This window comes from Saccoglossus kowalevskii, chromosome 22 (assembly GCF_978046115.1).
Source record: "Saccoglossus kowalevskii chromosome 22, keSacKowa6.1, whole genome shotgun sequence".
In the NCBI taxonomy this organism is placed as follows: domain Eukaryota; kingdom Metazoa; phylum Hemichordata; class Enteropneusta; family Harrimaniidae; genus Saccoglossus; species Saccoglossus kowalevskii.
Window position 1 is genome coordinate 20578109 of NC_140662.1, and position 19879 is coordinate 20597987.

The 19879-nt window shown below is 35.9% G+C and overlaps 2 protein-coding genes across 2 annotated transcripts; both read right to left on the reverse strand.

The window, feature by feature from the left end:
• Positions 1 to 1978: 1978 nt before the first annotated feature.
• On the reverse strand, positions 1979 to 5940 carry LOC100371669 (salivary C-type lectin 2-like). Its single transcript, XM_002734433.3, has 7 exons — positions 5877 to 5940; positions 5719 to 5762; positions 5276 to 5321; positions 3636 to 3812; positions 3098 to 3278; positions 2172 to 2254; positions 1979 to 2066 (listed from the first exon to the last, which is right to left on the reverse strand). The coding sequence occupies exons 2-7, from the start codon at positions 5752 to 5754 to the stop codon at positions 2029 to 2031; spliced, it is 561 nt and encodes a 186-aa protein (XP_002734479.1). The 5' UTR covers positions 5755 to 5762; positions 5877 to 5940; the 3' UTR covers positions 1979 to 2028.
• Positions 5941 to 14822: 8882 nt separating this feature from the next.
• LOC100371516 (salivary C-type lectin 2-like) lies at positions 14823 to 19348 on the reverse strand. Its single transcript, XM_085495692.1, has 7 exons — positions 19294 to 19348; positions 17775 to 17821; positions 17249 to 17279; positions 16737 to 16916; positions 15209 to 15389; positions 14996 to 15075; positions 14823 to 14901 (listed from the first exon to the last, which is right to left on the reverse strand). Exons 2-7 carry the CDS (start codon positions 17811 to 17813, stop codon positions 14870 to 14872), a joined length of 543 nt encoding a protein of 180 aa, XP_085351818.1. The 5' UTR covers positions 17814 to 17821; positions 19294 to 19348; the 3' UTR covers positions 14823 to 14869.
• Positions 19349 to 19879: the final 531 nt, after the last annotated feature.

Consider the following 19879-nt stretch of genomic DNA (forward strand, 5'->3'; position numbering starts at 1 on the left):
ATCAATCGGAAAGCTAGGAAAGAACCGAGTCAGGGTGTTGCAGCCCACAGGCGAGTTGTTGTGCGAAGTTTGTGTTATTCCCGTGCTGTGAAGAAGTCAAAGTAACTGTCGAACCAGTGTCGCAGCAACTTTGTGGACACTCAACGTTGGACTGTGTCGTCGATGATCGGATTGGTGTGACTCGGGAACTGTTTGATTAAGCGGTGAGTGATCTCTTGAAAACTAAGGCTCAATGAACTTGACATTCATCAGATCGTGATGCCTGAATCTTCGAAAGTTGTAATTCTCTTAGAGTGACTGTGTTCTCCGGCGTCGCCATTGCGTCATCGCCAATTATACGTGCCTCGTGGCCAGCGAATTTTCGGAACTGTACAGAACTTTGTGAACCAGTTGGCGACTTTTGATATCGTGTGACATTGCTGTATATTGTTGAACATACCATATCATATGTTTGTTTTGATATAGTTTTATTATTGTAGTATTATCATTTAATGAGAACTGACGATAGCGGTAAAGATATTGTGTTCTCGCTGTAGATTTTGTTAAGTAATTAGTGGATGGCGCGAGTCTGTTGTTTTTGCCCCAGTGATTTGTTTTTTTGAGTGACATTATTCTTTATTATTCATGTTTTGGCGGTTTGGCAATTGCTCCGAAACCATTGCTGTGAAACTTTCAGCTGTATTTTGGACAGCGGTACTTTTGGACGCTACCATTTCTTGGGATGGGGACATAGCATAGACTCTACTATCCACTTCTCGCTGAATTTTTCTGTGAAGTACCAGTGTACTTTCCGTAGCGGTTAGCCGCATATGAATCATATTGTTTAAGCATAATCTAGATTTATTTAATTGTGCGTAGACTCCCTGTATTTTACGTTGTTGAGTTTTAAGCATTTTAATGAGTTTTAGAGATACATGTTTTGTTCTTTTAGCAGAGCTTATGTGCATTTCTATGTAGTAATCTGTGTTTCATATTAGTGGAACTATAAATATTGCTCTTTTTTAAGATAGTGAGAGGCTGTGACCGGTTAATACGGTGCATGTGATTATAATTAGGGACTGTTCAGATGATATTGGATATTTTCATAGTTTTGTTTGTGAGTATTAATGTAACATTTGATGTATTGCACAGATCTTGTTGGATTAATAAGGTTAGTGATGTATTTACACAGATCTTGTTGGATTAATAAGGTTAATGTAATTTGGTTAGTTTTAGCTAGATAGACCCTGTGTATAGGGTAGCTAGGACATGCTGGATTAATACATGTACATTGTTTTGAGCATACATGTATATCAGGTTGTTGTAGTTTAATATAGTTAAGTGAATTATTTGTACGATTAGGACTGATATAGTGGTTAGCTTGCTGGCTGATAGTGTAGTCAGTGAGTTGTATTGACGAAACTTAGTCAGGTTAAAGTACTTATTGTGTGCATTATAGTTATCGAATGTTGTTAATGTTAAATAGAGAGAACGAAGCATCGGTTGTTTTGGATGGTGCTTGTTGAGTCAGGGATTTCTCTTTGTATTGTATTAAAGTATTTGAGGTTTATACTGGTCAACCATTGTCAGCACCTTGTCTGTATGCGTGCGTGTTTCTTCACCCTGTGGTGTGTTAATGTTCGTTGTATACTGAATAATCAACACCACGGACCCTGCCCCACGGATTTTAAATTGTGGCATCGACTCTCGTTGGCAAACAGGCCCCGGTGAGAGAAGTGTTACATAATCTTAGTAACATTAACGAATGGGAGAGTGGTTCACATAGCGCGATTGGTTAGTTTAGTGAAACTACACCAAAATGCACTCCAATATTCTACAATGTAGTAACTGTTGATTGGTTTTTATGTAAAAAGATGAAAAATTAGAACAAAATTGCTGTGAACGTTACACCAGATACTGAAAAGAACCGTACGTTGTCTTTTCAATTTGTATATAGATATTTGGGCAATGAAGCTATTCATAGAAACGTGAGAAAATATTTGCAATATAAACTAGTTATCCATTTTATTCACATTCTGTACAATCTAACTAATCTTCTGTAATGTTTGTTAGACATTCATCGATCCCTGTAATATATATAAAAAAAATAGTATTTTAGTGTGACACCATATGTATGTGTTGGATAATTTTCTTTCATGATGTACTAATTCTACCCTCTGATATGCACTGACCTGTCTCCTCGCAAATAAACCCCTTCTTTTTCCAGCAATAGTCATCATCCCAGGCAAAAACTGGCTTTTTTCGTGGTTCTTTCCTGCAAATTAATTACTTTACATGATAGATTGTTTTTTTTCAAAATTGATATCAGCTGTAAGCAATTATTAAAGGGACGAGTCGAAAAAACGGTGTTACGTTCCGACAGGTCGGAGGGAAGGGTAACAGTTTGCTTGTATAGGGTTTAGAAATGTGAAAAGATTGAATCAGTTTATAATTTGCATTTTTGATTTTATATTTAACAGTTATAGTAGCGTGCAGAACAATGATTCTTTTTACTATTCACACAATAACAGCTGACTATACTGCTCTACCTCTGTTTACTAGGTATACAGTTGACTCTTATCTCACTTGATTTTTGAAACCATGTTAGTTTTGCTCGAAGTACTCTTGATTAGATATATTATGATAAGTGTTGGACTTTCAAAGCAAACCATCGTAAAAGTTGTATTGCCTATAGGACCGTATTTATACAAATAAACCCTTTTCACGGGTTTTGATTTTAACTTCTGCATCTATCTTTAACTCAAAAGTTCACAATTCATTCCTTGGTTGGTTAATTATAACTTGTCACATCCAAATTGAAACAGAAGCCGAATACAACTGATCGAATTATTTTCCTGTAGAACTGTAACCCTGTCTGGTACTAGACCAAACACGTTTGCAGTCTACCTGAGAGTTCATCAGAGTCATATTACTTGCACCATACATTTTTGGTGACATTGTAATTGTAAAAATAAATATATTTATAATAATATGATGACAAGGTACAAATGTCACATATTTATCACATTTGATCAAAAAATAGAAAAATAAGCATTTGTACATACAAATTGCATCACAATGGAGGGATTAATTAAAAGAAAATAAAACATTTCTTTACCACATTTGGCAGCAATCTTGGCCCGTCGCGTCTAGTTGATGATTGTCGTTGGGCTGATTATATATTCCTCTTGGATCTTGATACCAATTGGAGTAGCCGTCGCGTTCAAGGGGATTTCCCTCAAGCCAATGGAAATGACCTTCACATCCTTGATCTTCACATCCCATCCAATAACCATTGCCTTACAAAATTAAATACACATTTATGTAATTTAATAAGTGAAATAGGCACTAGATGTCAATATGCTTTTTTTTTATATTTCTAGTACAGTAATTACCTATAATCATTCATTTTGTCTTTTACAGGAAGTGCAAATTTAAACCGGATATGTTGCCAAAACCTCATAAGCAGCTCATTCAAGTGTGTTACGCCATTGTGCCATGGGGTAATATATTATTGTACAGTTATCATTAAAACCAGTTTGTTAATTTTCATTCAAAAAAATCATTATTCGCATGTGTATGTGCAGCAAAGCTTCACCGACATGTTCTACATTATAGTGATTTAAAGAGTTCACATTTGGAACGCTGTGACGTACCGGGAGCTGCTTTCAAAGCAATGTTGCCTTTTAAAATATGCTGTCGAACGGCCTTGTCTTTTGGTTTCGCATCTAGGATAGCAAGTTGCCAACCGTTACTGATGCAGAAATCTCGGGAAGCATTCCATGTCAATTTGTCCATAAAAAAATGCCATTTGCTGCCTTCAGCACACAAAGCTGGAAAATAAAATTACTGATATTATAAGTCATAAAATAACAGAAATAATATAATGTCGGAAAAAAGCCGGGATGCCAATGTTAACACGAATGCACGAATGCACCTCAGTAAAGAAGTTCGATGATGCAATGTTGCGATTGACCCTAACAAAACTTATAACTATATAATAACGTAAAAACAAATACAATGGTGAAATAAATGTGAAATATCGCACGATTACAAGGCAATATTAAAAAGAGCAGAAGGATTTAGTAATATTTTGGATAATGTAGAGCTAAAAATGCGATATCATATATACAAAGAATGGCCCCTGTAAAAAAATACTTCTTGATATTTGATGAAATATCCCAAACATATTTGTTATAATACTCAATTGAGGGTAATATCGGAGGTTGAGGTTAAGATAATTCAAATCATTCACCCTTGTGTAAACATTTAGTAGAATCGTGCATCAACACACACGTGGTGCATACATTGACATATTAACCAATCACAGTGAACATAAGGCCATGACGAAAAGCAGACGAATATTTGAATCGGCTCGATTTTGACAACGTGTTTGTCGTGGTTTTCTTGTGTATTCCTGCCAATTCAGTAAATACATATGGTAATATTATTTTGGAAACTTTAGAATGGCGTTCAATTACATTTGCTTTGTTTCAGAAAATTGTTCGTGGGCGATTACAACGACATGGGTTATTGGCTAGGTAAATTTATTTTGAAGATCAGAAATGTTTCTGATTCACATGCTACCCACCAAAACTGTACTATTTATTCTGGGGCTACAAAGTTACCGGTGTTACATGAAGCAAAATCATATGAATTTCTGAACCTAAAAAGAATTTGATGGTTTCCGTCGAGTACTGAATCCAGGACTCCCAACTGATACTAAACAAGCTTGCGTAATTTTCAAAGAACAAATTGATTCGTTGTGAAAATTAAATTACTGAGCGACTTACGAATGGTACCAATTTTGCTCCAAGAATCGGAACAAGAGTGTCGATCTCACAAACCCCAAATAACTTTGATTGAGCCACCAGGTCATAAAATTTATCTGAATTATTGGAGGGTGTATAGAAATTAAAGTAATGAGAGCGATAGTACCTACAATCCCGAATCATACATCAATATGTCAGATTTCTGTTTTCACACTGTTTTATTCCGATATGTTGGATGTATAGAAAGTTCACAACAGTTGTAATACTTTGTGGGGTGATGTACCAACGAAGTGTGAAAATCCAGGCAGGATGGACAAAAATGCACTGGATATAGTCGAGTGTATGTAACTTCTGCTATCCTGCCGAGAACAAGGCCGGTTGATATCGTACCCCGCCTCAAGATACCACCCACAATTTTAAAATATCACCCCATATTAAATAGCTTTTAAAAATTCCAAGATTTGAAACTATTGTTCAATTCACTGAGAGTATTGTATACTGAAATAACTCGTAGCTTTACTCACTGTCAAACGGGTCCTCTGGATCAACGCCCAAAGCGGGTACAGCAATCTAAACGAGAAAAATAATCAATAATAATATTGTTGAGAGAAGGGTTAATGTGATTAACATGTGGGTGCGTAAACCTCAGTCATCAATTTTGTGCCAACAAGCGAACTAATATTGTCCGTAAATGGTTGGAAACACTTTTATAATCCATGGAGGTTTCTGTGACTATAGTGGCAAGATGCTTTGCGAAGGTCGCGAATTCTACTCAAGTGTTGCTTGTTTGTCGAAGGATAAAAGACTGTAAAAAAGATCGAGTGAGCCAAAATAAATATATTGAAATTATTTAAAATATTTTGTTGGAATTTTGGGAATTGAGAAGGTTGTCGCATGTCAACAATGGGAGACTACCTATCTATATACGCCGAAGAATGTACGTGTAAGAGAAGGAAATGTAACTTACCACGGCCAAAACGGCCAGAAAAACGTAAGCTGACATATTTGTGACTGAAAACAAGAAAATCAATGTGCAAATAATTAGAACCATTATTTGCCGACACCAAACAGGTATACCATCGGGTAAATGTATGTATGTTACACGTGGTAAACCAATACACCTACCTGCTCAGGTATAACCAATGCAGTCGAAGGCTTCGTTATCGAGTGCGCTCTTCTCATATCGCACGGGTTATTTTATAGAAATGATGATGATTGTATCAGCAACAAAGTACGTATTGAAAATTCACTAAAACTATGTTATATCATTGTAAAACTGTCATGGATTATATTAAAACCATGTGTACGTTATAGAGAAGGAATCTCGACTATATTTAACAAAGCTTTACTCGATAAAAAAAAACTTGCTTGTATGAAATAATCACTTTTAATCCTAGAATAAAGATAAGACCTATGTCAAAGTGTTGAATTTCCAGTGGTGTTAGTTGACATATGGAATGCGTTGCCGGTTTCTAGAACACTTTGAACCTCAAATTGCTAATATGAGTGGGCATTGTAAAACAAAGTGACATATTTCCCTACAGTGTATTGGTTGTATGACACTTAAGTCTTACATTTTGTAATGTAACAACGTACAACGTATTTTATATTTCTGACTCGTTTAAAAGTATTTTAACTAGAGTAATTAAGTGTCTACACGAATCGTTATCACTCTTTCCAGCTTACACATTCATATATATATATATTATATATATATATATACATACATAAAATATCCTATCCCCTATATACATATATAATTTAGGCCAATTTTATATAGATTTAAAATTATTTGTTTTGTAGCACATTAAAAACACATCGCATTATACATATACTTGCTCAGCGATACCTAATTTGAGAAATGTGAGAATAGTAGCCACACTTGATTATATCAAATTTATAATGGTAGATGCAGAACAAAATGTCGGCATACTGAGGACATACAATTTTGACATACAATGCTACACGTGTACAAGTCAGCATTTATCAACCAATGATACCTTCATAGTAACAGCTGTTACGATCGTTATACTTGTGATAATCAGTTCCGATGGATAGACGAAGTAATATTCAAGACTATTTTGAATTATTATTATCACAGAAACTAACAAGTCCTTCTTTTGTTACAATATTGATCGGACCGCTAGATTTTCTCAATCAAGATCGGGTTATGTTAAACATATCAAATGGATAGCAGGAAAACATAGTAGTTTGTTTAGAATCTGTTTTAGTTACACTTTAGTACCTACACCTAAAACATAAAAAACATATCAGACTGGTAGTTTTCAGTAATACAGAATTTACGATAATATTATTTATGGACTGGATACGGAATTTGCGGCGCGAGGTCGTACGGTGATAGCACCCGAACTTGCGATGGTATAATGTTAGACGTATCCAGTTCATAAAGGTGTTATCATACACCTTATAGGGTATATGAAATATAAGCACCCACTAGCTACCTGTGCTTCATCTAATTCTGTTATTATCTTATTTCTATAATTTATTCAATTATTTACCTTGCGGATTGATATTGCTATACCTTAGATGTCAGCATCAACAAGACGAACGATCATTGTAATATTTGTTAGCGCTCGCAAATATTTAAAGCTGGAACCTCCGCTCGAACCCCGACCATAATGCATAATGTAATGCGTGAATAGATATCAGCCCTAGGTATCGTCCCGTGTTCGAAAGTTAGTTGCAGCTAATGTGATCGATGTTTTAAAAATTGCACGCTCCAAAACATAACGGCAACTTTCTGTACTGTCATAATCACTACAGACTAGCTACGAATGTCATCTCCAACAACACCATGTCTGGCTGAGACCAGTTCGGAGTGCGCACCTCTCGAAATACATAAAAGGAATGTGCTTGTCCAAATATGGACAAACAGGGCCGAGTGTGATATGAGCAATTGTTACACGGCTATACAAGGTGTATGATAATGTCACAAAATGAATGAGTTTGACAGGGACCCATACCAAGTACAAATATATCGATTATCAAATCAATAGGGAAGGGGGTTTCCAGGAATAAGTAAAATATAACAATGTTTAACCAAATGAGCAAGAATGGATTCATTACTAAGTCTTCATCCAAGACTCCAACGAATCAATATAATCAGAATAGTAGTTTTTAAGAATAATTCCAAAATGTTTACTAAAATTCTTAATTCGATTAACGTTTCACCCCAATATATATCAAGTTGAAAACAATCGAGCTGATGATTTTAAAGAATAAGTCCAAGAATGAGTAAAAATTAGCTGATTTTCATACTATTTGATGGATCAACTGAAGAAATATACATACACCAAATCAGTGCTCTGGTTTTTTGGGCAAAGGTCGTCCACGGGCATACGTCCAGCAGACGCCGGAAACAGCACTTTGCAAGTACAGATACAGGCTGTTTAGACCAATTTTAATAAATATGAATACGCCTTTCTGCTTGTCATTGGAATGGTTACAGGAATGGACAATGTGTCCACTAAATTACTCGTCAAGTTACTAAATTGCCGTAAAATCCAGTATGAACACTATTATACATTAGCTTTAGTGCCGTTGACTTTGCTTATATTGTCAATAAGAACATGACAATCAACTGCCTACTTAGTGGGAGAAAACAAAACAGTTCGACAAGATTATCCACATTTCACGAATAGCTAACAGTAATCCTGATTTGTAATCTGTTAAGATTATTCGTGTTTTCTTTACAATGTCTTCATGATGCCATAAAAGAACATGTGGGTTCAGGTATTTACTGCTATTTAAAATCTTAATTAGGTGTACGATGATTCATCGTACGTTAAGTATATTATACGGAACTGGTATTATACTAATGTTTGAAATTTTCATGGGTTATTTTTGCATCGAGTGACAGTTTCGGACATTTAGTAAGCATATATATAGAGCATTTGTGCCAGTGTGACGTGAACCAGGCCTGTGTGAAGCGCCATGCAATATATTTTATTGCTTTAGACGATGCCTGGTCGAAAGTTTATTTTATATCGGTATTTAAGTTTATTGATACTATCAGGTGTATTGAATTGATCTCTGTCCATTGTTGTATCAGAGGGAAAATCCCGTCTGGTCTCTATATCTCGTCTGCTTGAGGTACCGGACCGGGAAATTCACTTAAACCTTACAGTCAAATAGACGCACACAACGAAATACGTTTCAATAGCTAGTCTTTAGCCACATCGAGATCGCCTCAAGGCAAAGTGCCTCGTCGGAGACTCTGCCCAAGACTGACCAAGACTCTCTCGCCTCGTGGACCAAGGGACTGGGACCAAGGACTTAGACCGTTTATTACGTATCAAAACTTAACCAATTACAAGGACGTTTAACCACATAAGGCGTAACCTTCACACAGTCAACTTGCACATAACCAATCAAACTAAGTACTGGACACGTCATATCTTTTGATTAATCGTCCGCTATATTAATAACTACAAATACCACACTGTCAGAAATAGCGGTGCGGATGGCGACGATTATATCGTCAAGTCAAGTTCCGTCCAGGACCTCGCATGAGCCTAAATGATGACAGATATAACACAGCAATTCACTAGTAATCAGCTAAATGAGTCGGTCAACAGATACGCGAAAACTAATTCATGACAGTTATATGGTCAAAATGGTTCCCAGTTGTGCTTGACGAAATGCACAATAATAACAGTATTTCAGGGATTTCGGTAAAAGCTGTTACATATATGTTAAATTTATTGCTAAAATAATTTCAGGAAGCATTTGGGGCTTTTTTGTCTGCATATTTTGTATATAGTGCGCCGAAGAGCCACTGCCATGTGCTGGCCGCTTGTTAATTAGAATGACCTGGATTTTAATCACAGTGGAGAGACCATTATTTTGAAAACTTTGAAAGGTATTTTTCAATAGATAGTGTGGACTGAATTGAACAGCATTTTTCTTGTCTACCAGAAGTGATATATATTTAAAATATATTTAATGTCACGATCATTAGTATTGTAATTTGGCTTGATACAACATCTAAATATTTTACCTATTATTGAGTCAGCTACTTTGAACCTGAGTTCCCATGATCCCTACTTCCCCGATTCTTCATCTATATTCTACCGTTAGTTTGTGTGTAGCTTACATAAGTTTTTATCCGGTGTATGTAGACTTGTTGTATACTTGTAATGTAACTGTATGAATGTATTACGCATATTTTACATATTGAGTTTGTTGTAATTTGTTCATTCTTGGGCACTATTTAATTTCTTATATTATTGTGCATACCATTCGTAATTGATTGATTCGTATTTGTATTATTTTAACCATCTTCATACTTGTAATCAACATGTGCATTACCACTGCCAACTATAGTTGTATTGTCATCGCAGTAGCTCAAGAAATAGTTTTCTATGGAAGTGTGTTGTATTGTTATGGTTGTTCATATTTCTACTTTTTTTTGGATAAGGATCACCTAGTGATAATTTTGTTAGAGAGTTGTGATGTTGTTGAGTTGTTGAGAACACGTTAAGATAAATTTGCAACGTACGCCTACGTAAATTTAACCAAACATTAAACAAACAAGATTATAATTAAGGTGGAAGACAATCTAGTGTAAAAGTTTAAATAAAACATTTGACGTTAAACTATTAAGAATATTCAATTTTCGTGTTTGTTTTTTTATAATAAAAAAAAACATAGTTTTGAAATTGTTGAATAACACATCTCTGGGTTATGTTTATTGTTTTGTTCGTGATAATACAGTGTCTTATATAATAACTTTCATTTTGACGCAATTAAAAACTTGGTATCATACAGTTGTTTACAAATTCTTGAAATTGTGGGAACAAGGTAGGGTAAAATAGCACTTTTTGTTTCATTACATACTGTGTAGATCATAATTGTAGTTTAAACCGCGGCATATTTTGAGTAAACTACATCTACATAATAAATGTATGAAGTATGGAGTACAAAAACGCGATTGAGTGGTTGTCATGGTGATAGTTGCATAATATGAGGTTATTACGAAGATACCTCAAGTATGCACGGAGTACAGTGATAATATCGACCGACGCGTAGCAGAGGTCGATGCGACGGCGTATACTGTCTGAGTGCATAATTTGAAGTATACTCGTAATAACCTCATTATTATACAATTTTTCCTTCCCAGGATACATCTTGAGAATGCCGAAATCCAAAACGTCCTGTCAAGCTCTGGTGGCAGCCATGTTTGTTTTTATTATTAGAGGACGCTTACGCACATAATCATTCCATATTTTGGAATTTCTTTATATGGTAGGCTGAAAATACCCCGTAAAATACCGCAAAATTACGGTACGCTGTAACTTATGGCGTTACGGTGACAGATGTATAATACTATTTAACCAGCTCATAACAAAAAAAAAGTTACTAAGGAGCACAAAAGCAAAACAGAAGTTGAAACAGGATGCCGTAGAAATATCAGAAAAGATCCTTTTCCAGTACTAGTAGTTGCTGTCTCTCAACATGTCAATAGACATGACTGCCGCAATTAAACCATTCCCACTAACTGTGTTTAGAAATAGCGACTTGGTCACTGGTAATTTGTGTTTCGATTATAGAAAATGTTTTATTATTTTTTTCCCAATCTCATAATTCACTGGTATACGTAGATGTTAGTCTATTGCTTGTTTGAATTGTTTCGGTGAGACAAGATCATTTATTATACCAATGCAGCTGCTGTGTATACGTTGAACATTCTTTTTGTGACATTTATATGCCCATGTTTGAATATTTATTAAGGTTATTATATTAAAATACTCAATCAAGTAATTTTTCAGGTAATTGTATTTGCATAACGCACGCTTACGACGTATTTCATTAAAACGCAGTGTAGACAATATATCTGGGGTTGAGTCTCTGTAATTTTATTTGGTTTTATTGCGTAGAAGGGAATCGCGTCTTCATGATTGTCGTGTTGTGTTGTGTTGTGTTGTGTTGTGTTCTGCTGTGCTGTGTTGTGTTGTGTTGTATATGCATGTTGTACCTAGTCGCGGAGTGCTTTTTGCCTTGTATGGCCACAGGGAGTTGGACAAACCTATGTATTTTAATAAATTATTAAATAATAAAATGTTATATATCTTTTTTCTACCCCCCTCTCCTGGTATTTTACCTCACCCCCTTTGTTTATACCACTCTTTCCTTTATCACAACTTAGTTACGCGCGTGTTAAAATTTGCATATAACATTAGCGCGTAACTAAGTTGTGATAAAGAAAAGAGTGGTATAAGCAGGGGGGGTAAAATACCAGGCGGAGGGTAAAAGAAAAGTTTGTCCAACTCCCTATGGTATGACTGAAGAAAGCATTGAGATACTGAGGCTAACTGCGCCGTCGCCACTTTACGCCTACTTGAATCATGAGTCAGATTGAATTTTTAAATACTAAAGAACACCCTGCAAAGTGACGTTACATTGCATACACACTCAAACACAACTAGATATCCCAGTTTGTGATGAGTTTTTATTGTACAAATTGTATGGATGCGAGAGCATTCTTTATAGTCCAGTGTCCCATTGTTTTGATTTATATATATTATATTACGTTGTTAGCCAGCATATGTATGTTGTTTGTTTGTTTGTTTGTTTGTTTAAAGCGGGAGGGTCGTCACCTGCGCACGCGCGGACATTGGGTCCCAGGCGACGATAACAACACACACTAAAAACGCAAAGGCACATGGGTAGACGCTTGTTTGTAAACAATGACACGCTATGGCCATCTGACGCATGCGCAGGTGACGACTTCCCTGCTTTAAGTTTACGTATCTAGTTATTGTACTTAGTATTCATAGTTAAAATGAATTGGGTGATGAATGAAGAATTTTGTATATTTTCAACTAGTTTGGGCGTTCCTTAATAGCCTGTGCTAACCATTGTTTCCTTCTGTGCGTAAACGCAATTAGATCTATCCGATATGCAAATGTATGAGGTTAACTTAAATCTTAGCTTAAGCCCGTACTTCGCATAGCGTATACTCTACTATAATCTTTAACTCCTAGTCCAGATGCAAGTATCTGTTCACAGTGATTGATGTGATAGTCTGAGAAAAGGGACGATAACTGCGGTAGTGCCATGATTGTGTTTACATTATATATTGATTGTAATTTAATTTATACCATAGGGATTATTGGTAATGGGACGTAATATATTCAATTGCATTGCTTGAGGTTATGACCGAAGAAGTGACAAGAAATTAGAGCTAGCTAAGATGCGAGTAAGCAATTACACACTTGTCTGTTGTTCAAAGATGCGACAGCAATGATGCGTGCCAATACCTTAGGCACGCGAATAGTCACCAACAATTAATAATGTGATTGACTTTGATAATCATAAGTTGACAAGATTTGTGATTACTGCAACGTGTAGAGCAGCACAGAGAATGACAATCTGATTCGTCATCCGTAGAGATTTTGATAATAAATGCTAAATGACTGAAATCGAGATACAGTCTGGAGTCTGAGAGAGGTCTTTGGGTCGGTGAGGGAGACATGTTGCAGCTATAGGGTGACTCTACCTGACAAAGAGTGAGAGTAAAAAGCATAAAACTGCATTTATTGTCGGAACCACAATCGAACTGCGGAAACCACAAAGAGATACGTTATGTACTTAAGTTAATTATTATTGAGTTAGTTGATTGGCTACTCAGTGACAAGTTACGTAAGCCCAAACTTCCGGCCACACTGTATGTATACTTTCAACACACGCTTTAATCGGCAGTAGCTGTATAGTATTCGTGTAGTCTATATCGTATAATAAAGTCTCTTTCCTTGACTTAATCGATCGTCTCCTTTATCCTGTAATTTCGATTCCCACAGTTATCTAGTGCGTGCGGTTATTGTATAAAACGACGAACTATATTTACTCCCTAATGTTCATGACACACTCGGATCTCTTGTACCATCGGAGTGCTCGATAATGTATGATAATGTATGACCACCATTACAATTACGTCGACGTCGGTTACTTTTGACAATCATTGTGTAACGGCGCCAGAAAATTCCGTGTATATACAAACTGGAAAATGCAATACAACACACTATTCATTGTAGAAGTATCTGCATAAATTATGTTAATGACATTACTCATTTATACCATGTATTGGTTGTGAGCAAATTCTTAATATGAGTAACAATTGTAACAGTAAGACTGCTAAAACAAGGAAACTGATGTTATATAGATTTAGGAACATTTACTTTAACAGCGGATATATATTGTTTTGTTCATTATGCTTAATAAATAAGTCGTGACAACGATTCCAGATGTTGACAAGATGCAATTAGTTGTTAATTGCGTTGTTGCAAATATTATATTGCATTGTGTAATACATATAGTGACACTCTCAAGTCAGCATTGAAACAAATGTACATGTGCATGTATTATATATATATCCTAGTTTAATTGCAATACGTGCGTGATATACAGGTAAAATATTATTCTAGCATATCAGGGAACACATAATAAACAATGGAACTGTGTCTCAGCTCTTGTATCTGTCCACTATAATAACCGTGTAAGTTCCAATAATAGAGCAGGAAACGACCAAAACTAATTGTCTGTTGCAATGTACATAGTAGTTATACAACTTTTTGTTCCAAGGTTTTGATTATCATGCTTTGTTGTCATTAAAGAATTACCTGTTTATTAATCTTATTTGAGTTAGTCCGCCTTGCTTGTGAGGTAATTAGTTTGCTTTTTTTTTGATTTAACAAAAAAAAACCGGGTGAACAGCATAACATCATTCCCTGATGAAAGAGCTCCACAAATGAAGAAGAATGCAATTTACAGCTATATCATTATGTCATCTATCCACTTGTGTGAAAAATAGAGAAAATTATTTCGTCTATATCAAAATACTGATGCGAATCAGTTTAAATTTTCAGTGAGTATACTACAATGAACACAGCACATGAAGATATTTCCAAATATGTAAATACAAATTGATGTTATGGACTTTGAAAAGAGTATGATGTATAGTTGCCCTTTGTATGGTCAACAGATTATATATAACTACTAAGTTTGGAGAAGTTGTGGCGATTAATCTATTCATACAAACAAGAGACAGTATTTGCAGTTCAAACTAGGTATCCATTTTATTCAAATTCTGTACAATTTTACTCAGGTGCTGGGCAATCCTCGCCCAAAACTGAAATAAATAAGAAATAAATATTAGTGTCACAGTATATGTTAGTGTATTATTAGATGATAAAGTATCAGTCCCCCCTCCGATTTGGACGTACCTTCTTCACAGACGTAACCCTTCTTTCTCCAGCAATAGTCATCATCCCAGGCAAAGACCGGTTTCTTTCGTGGTTCTTTCCTGCAAGGTAATTTGAATCGGTGAAGGGATATTTCATGTTAACTACCAAATAAGGACACAACTGACACTGAGTTGTTGGCTTACATGAACGGCTGTTTCTGGGCGAATAATAAAACACAAAAATAATGTTTACCACAGTTGACAACAATCCTGCCCAGTCTCATCTAACTGGTGATTATCGTTGGGCTGATTGTACATGCCTCTTGGGTCTTGGTACCAATTAGAATACGCGAGGTGTTCAATGGCATCTCCTTCGAGCCAATGAAAATGACCTTCGCATCCCAGATCTTCACATCCCATCCAGTAACCATTGCCTTATAATAAAGTGAGTTTATGTTCTTTCTTATTGCAATGTTACTAATCTATATGTTACATTTAGATTGAGAAAGCATATTTATCAGATTATAGTTGAAATATGACAGTGTACGAAGTGAAAACCGGTAATCGTCGTATAGATGCAAATGCAGTGTTCGACATATTGATGACACAAATGTAAAATATACTCTTCAAATGCATCGCTTAACAAATATTTTTGTATCGAATAACTTGACTGAAATATCAGTTCAGTTATCCTTGATCTAGATCCCGTGTAGCAACTAGTTGAGTTGGTAAGATTATCCAAACTGGTTAATACTAATTCAATCTGTCATTGTATAAAATACATTGGCAGAATGTTTTGTTAAACACTCATGAAAAAATGAAACTCTGAGATTAAGAATTATTAGCTTAGCAATTTCCAACGTCTACCTTACAAATTACACAATGTTATGACGAGAAATACATCCCATCATGACCACCTTAACCTATATTTTTTTCAATTTATTCTAATTTGATCCTAGTAATAAATTCACTAGTGTAAGCGCATTGCAAGATAGTATAAGTAACGTACATTAGGCCAAAAAAACTTATGTTGCCCTCAAGTCGGAAAATTGAAAAATTTGGTCGGTCGGTCAGATTTTTTTTTTTAAGCGACGTGACTTTGCTAAATTTAATAGTTGATCCAGCTTTTGATGTCATGCACACAGCAAACGTGTTCGATATGTTCGCTACCGCTGTACACATGTCCGTACACACGCACGATGACAAACCCGGAAGTGAGCATACCGACAGCTAAAACAACGTGCAATAACCTTCGTTTTGTTTGTGATGTAAGCGGATGAGAGTTTAAAATGTCACGTTTTATAAATTCAATAACATTTTGTGCATTTTATGTATTAAAAATTATATTTGCTGCAACAAAAGTATTGTTTTTGATTCAAAATAATGTTTTTATTTAATTAAAAAAATAATTGGTGCGGCGATATTTTTAATATTGTGCACCAACTATCCGCCGAATCGCAAATATCAAAATGGCCTGAAATGCAAGAGACGTGTTTGCTCTTCAGACTTCATAGTATTCGGTACATGTCAGAGAAATACAGATCAACTCGAGGTTCAAATCGCCACCTATCCCCCGGGGACCCTGGTGATCAAACAACGGTCCGAGATCGTTAATCTTAGAGGAAACACTTTTTACTTCTTAAAATGGTGAGTTTCTAATACTTGGATCTATTGAAAAAAAAACGCGACCCGATATTTTATATTTTTCGGTCGGTCGCTGAGGGCAACAAAACATTTGTTTGCCTTATAGTGATTTAAATTGTTAACACTGAGAAACGAACCTGGTGCTTTCTTCAATGTAGGATCGCGTAAAATCCGCTGTCGAACGGCTTTGTCTTTGGCTTTCGTGTCCAATATGGCAAGTTGATATGATTCACCCAGCTCAAGGCAAAATTCACGTGAATCATTCCAGGTCAGTTTGTCTAAATAAAAGTACCAATTGCTTCCTTCGGCGCAAAACGCTTAGAAAAAAAAGTAATATCGTCAGACAAATATGTAGCATAAAATCATGGTTTGTGTCTCAACAAGTAGCTATTTCACCTACTACATCCAAGTATATGTTATTGTTGGACCTCTGCCATTTTGATTTCTGAATGTGGTAATTTTGCAGTGAGCAGTGATTGGTCAAAAACGTCACATGACGTGAACTGGATCGCCATTGCGTCTTTTAATTATCCACCGGTGCGCAGTGTTTTACTGGCATTATATTTTAAGCGGTGGTATTGCATCAAGGTAAATATAAATATCGTCTTAATAAAACAAAACAGAAAACGCGTGCGATAAGTTAACTTACAGTCTTGTTGAGAAAGAGTAGGGACAACAATCTGTACGAAAGGAAATTACAAATATTAGTATTATTAAAAAGTAGTACGACAGATAAACATTTACAATTTTAAATAGAGTCGAATAAAATTGTGCGAGGGCGCTAATAAGACCCTAGCCCGAGTGCAATTACAAGACTGAGAGTTTATATCTATCATAACCTTCTGTGGCGCGTCGCTTTTGTAACCATGCCTTTCGTTAACCGATAACGGATAATTGTCTCTAGAATCGGTCAGTTTTTTCGTTGGGGACTTCAAGGGTTTACTCGTAAATCGGGTAGTTTTTAGTTGCAATATGCCAGCGTTCATTCGTTAATCAGGCAGTTTCAGATCAAAGTTGTTCTCTCGCGGTTGAGGTACGTGTGAGTGCTACCTATAACTATGGGCATACGGTAAGCGTAATCCGGAGAGCGTGTAGCCTGCTAGTGCGCGCACGTTGAACATCCTATAATAGTGCTTTTTATCAGTCAAATAACGAACAACTAAAATACAACATACCTGTGTAAATACAGCTAGACAAACCACGTAGGCTAACATTTTGGAGTCTGAAAAAAGAATATATAAATGTATGTAATTTTTAATTCCTGATTCCTGAATTAATAGATTTTGCGTGGTCATCGTTTGTGCGCTTGCGCGTTACCTGGGGTCAACAAATCGGAAGGTGGGGGAGATTTAGAATGTCTCAAACGCATAGAGTCGCTGTACACAGTTCGTCTATGTTTATAACTCGCTGCGTGAAAAAAAACACACCTTAAATAAATTTGCCAGCATCTTTAACTAACTCGTATCAGCCTCTGAAAATTTACACCATTATGCCTAAACAAAAAAGATTGATCCTGTAAATTTGCATGGAATCACTGTACTTTGAACGCACCAGTATGTCAGCTGTCTGTTTCATTTGCGTCGCTTTTTTGATTTATTGACGTTTTGCCCCTAGAAAAGACACCCAGATTATATATGTTGTTCAATTAATGTCCCTGTGTACTACTCACATATTCAGTGTTGGTCAATAAATGGCGTGATAAATGGCGTCACAAATTACTCACACGAACTTGTGTGTTATTTAAAGAATGAACTGATGCATTCAGTGCCATGAATACACTATTGTGATTCGATGAGATTCTGTTATAATTTAGGCAAGCCATGGTTAAAAAGCATACTGCGCTGCCAGACATCGTTATCTATGTGCCAGGAATATTAATACCAAAGATTAATTCTTGATCTTTCTAAAAATGTTTAAATTCATGCTAGGAGACTGAACAACAATGATAAACAATATGTTATATCATTTTTTGATAAAAACTTTTCCCAAAAAAGCGTCAGTGAAACCATTATATTTCGACTGCCGGGTGCACTAGGTCGCTAGGAGTAACCATCCCGGTGTAAATTATTATTATGATGATATCAATTGTAACAGCCATTACATTACCCTGCCAATTATGGTAATAACCAGTACACTGACGATTAAGACAACAGCTACTATACTACCGATCTTTGTAACTACTACTTCACCGATCATGGTGACAACCACTGCACCTACCGATCCTGGTAACGACCAGCATTCATTGTACATCATTACTGCCGATAATGATAACACTACACTACACTACACTACACTACACTACACTACACTACACTACACTACGCTACGCTACACTACACTACACTACACTACACTACACTACACTACACTACACTACACTACACTACACTACACTACACTACACTACACTACACTACACTGCCGTCCATGGTAACAGCCACTACGCATTGACAAAGTGCATAACTGACTGTCATTATAAAACATCTAAAATAGTTCAAAACACTAATAAATTTTACGTTATGCATACACTTTAATAAAACGTTTGACTATATAGAAGTATAAATCCAAACCCGTCGCAAGAATTTGTATACCCTTCAATAAAAGTTTGTAGAAAAAAAGTATTTCCATCAAAAACAATAACATCCAATGTTTGAATACAACATATTTTCCTCTACGAGGATAAAGTACACTTACTTTAACACGCACGTAGTCAACCAACGCAATTGGAATCTTCGAACTCTGTTGCGTTCGCTTCGTGGGGAACAGGTTCTTTTATAGAGATATGAACCCATTCAATGATCGCAAATTCATCAAAACTACATTATTTCATTGTTCAATTGTCATGGACTTATTTCACAATCATAATGGGAAGGGGGTACTTTTAGACTTATCGTCTGATTTGATCAAAAGAACTGTCAGTGCGTCAGTTTGTCTCGACCCCAACTAGTCTTGGAGCCTTACTTTTAATAGATCGCAGGGAGGCGGCTGCTCTGCAAGTCCGAAACCCCGATCCACACCGAATGTTCGGGTTATTTCTGAAATACAGTCACGTATCCTACAACTTAATTCCTCAAAAGACGCTAAATACCAATGGCGCCATTGCCGTATGGAGCAACCTGTTTTTTTTATTGTTGTGATCTCCAAACTGTCAGAATAAGCACGATATGCAATCAAACCTTGATAACGTTCACATTTTATTCACTCTGAATGGACTCAAACGACTCGTACGATTTCTAATGAACTAATTTAGAATGGTTCACGAGAAAGGGATCTCTTAGAA

Coding starts and splice junctions, on each gene's coding strand:
- LOC100371669 (XM_002734433.3), bottom strand. CDS start 5,754: ATGTCAGCTTACGTTTTTCTGGCCGTTTTGGCCGTG. Junction 5,322..5,718: donor TTCTGGCCGTTTTGGCCGTG/GTAAGTTACATT, acceptor TTTCTCGTTTAG/ATTGCTGTACCCGCTTTGGG. Junction 3,279..3,635: donor TGCTTTGAAAGCAGCTCCCG/GTACGTCACAGC, acceptor TAATTTTGTAAG/GCAATGGTTATTGGATGGGA.
- LOC100371516 (XM_085495692.1), bottom strand. CDS start 17,813: ATGTTAGCCTACGTGGTTTGTCTAGCTGTATTTACACAG. Junction 16,917..17,248: donor TACTCTTTCTCAACAAGACT/GTAAGTTAACTT, acceptor TTTTTTTCTAAG/CGTTTTGCGCCGAAGGAAGC. Junction 15,076..15,208: donor CAGGATTGTTGTCAACTGTG/GTAAACATTATT, acceptor ATTACCTTGCAG/GAAAGAACCACGAAAGAAAC.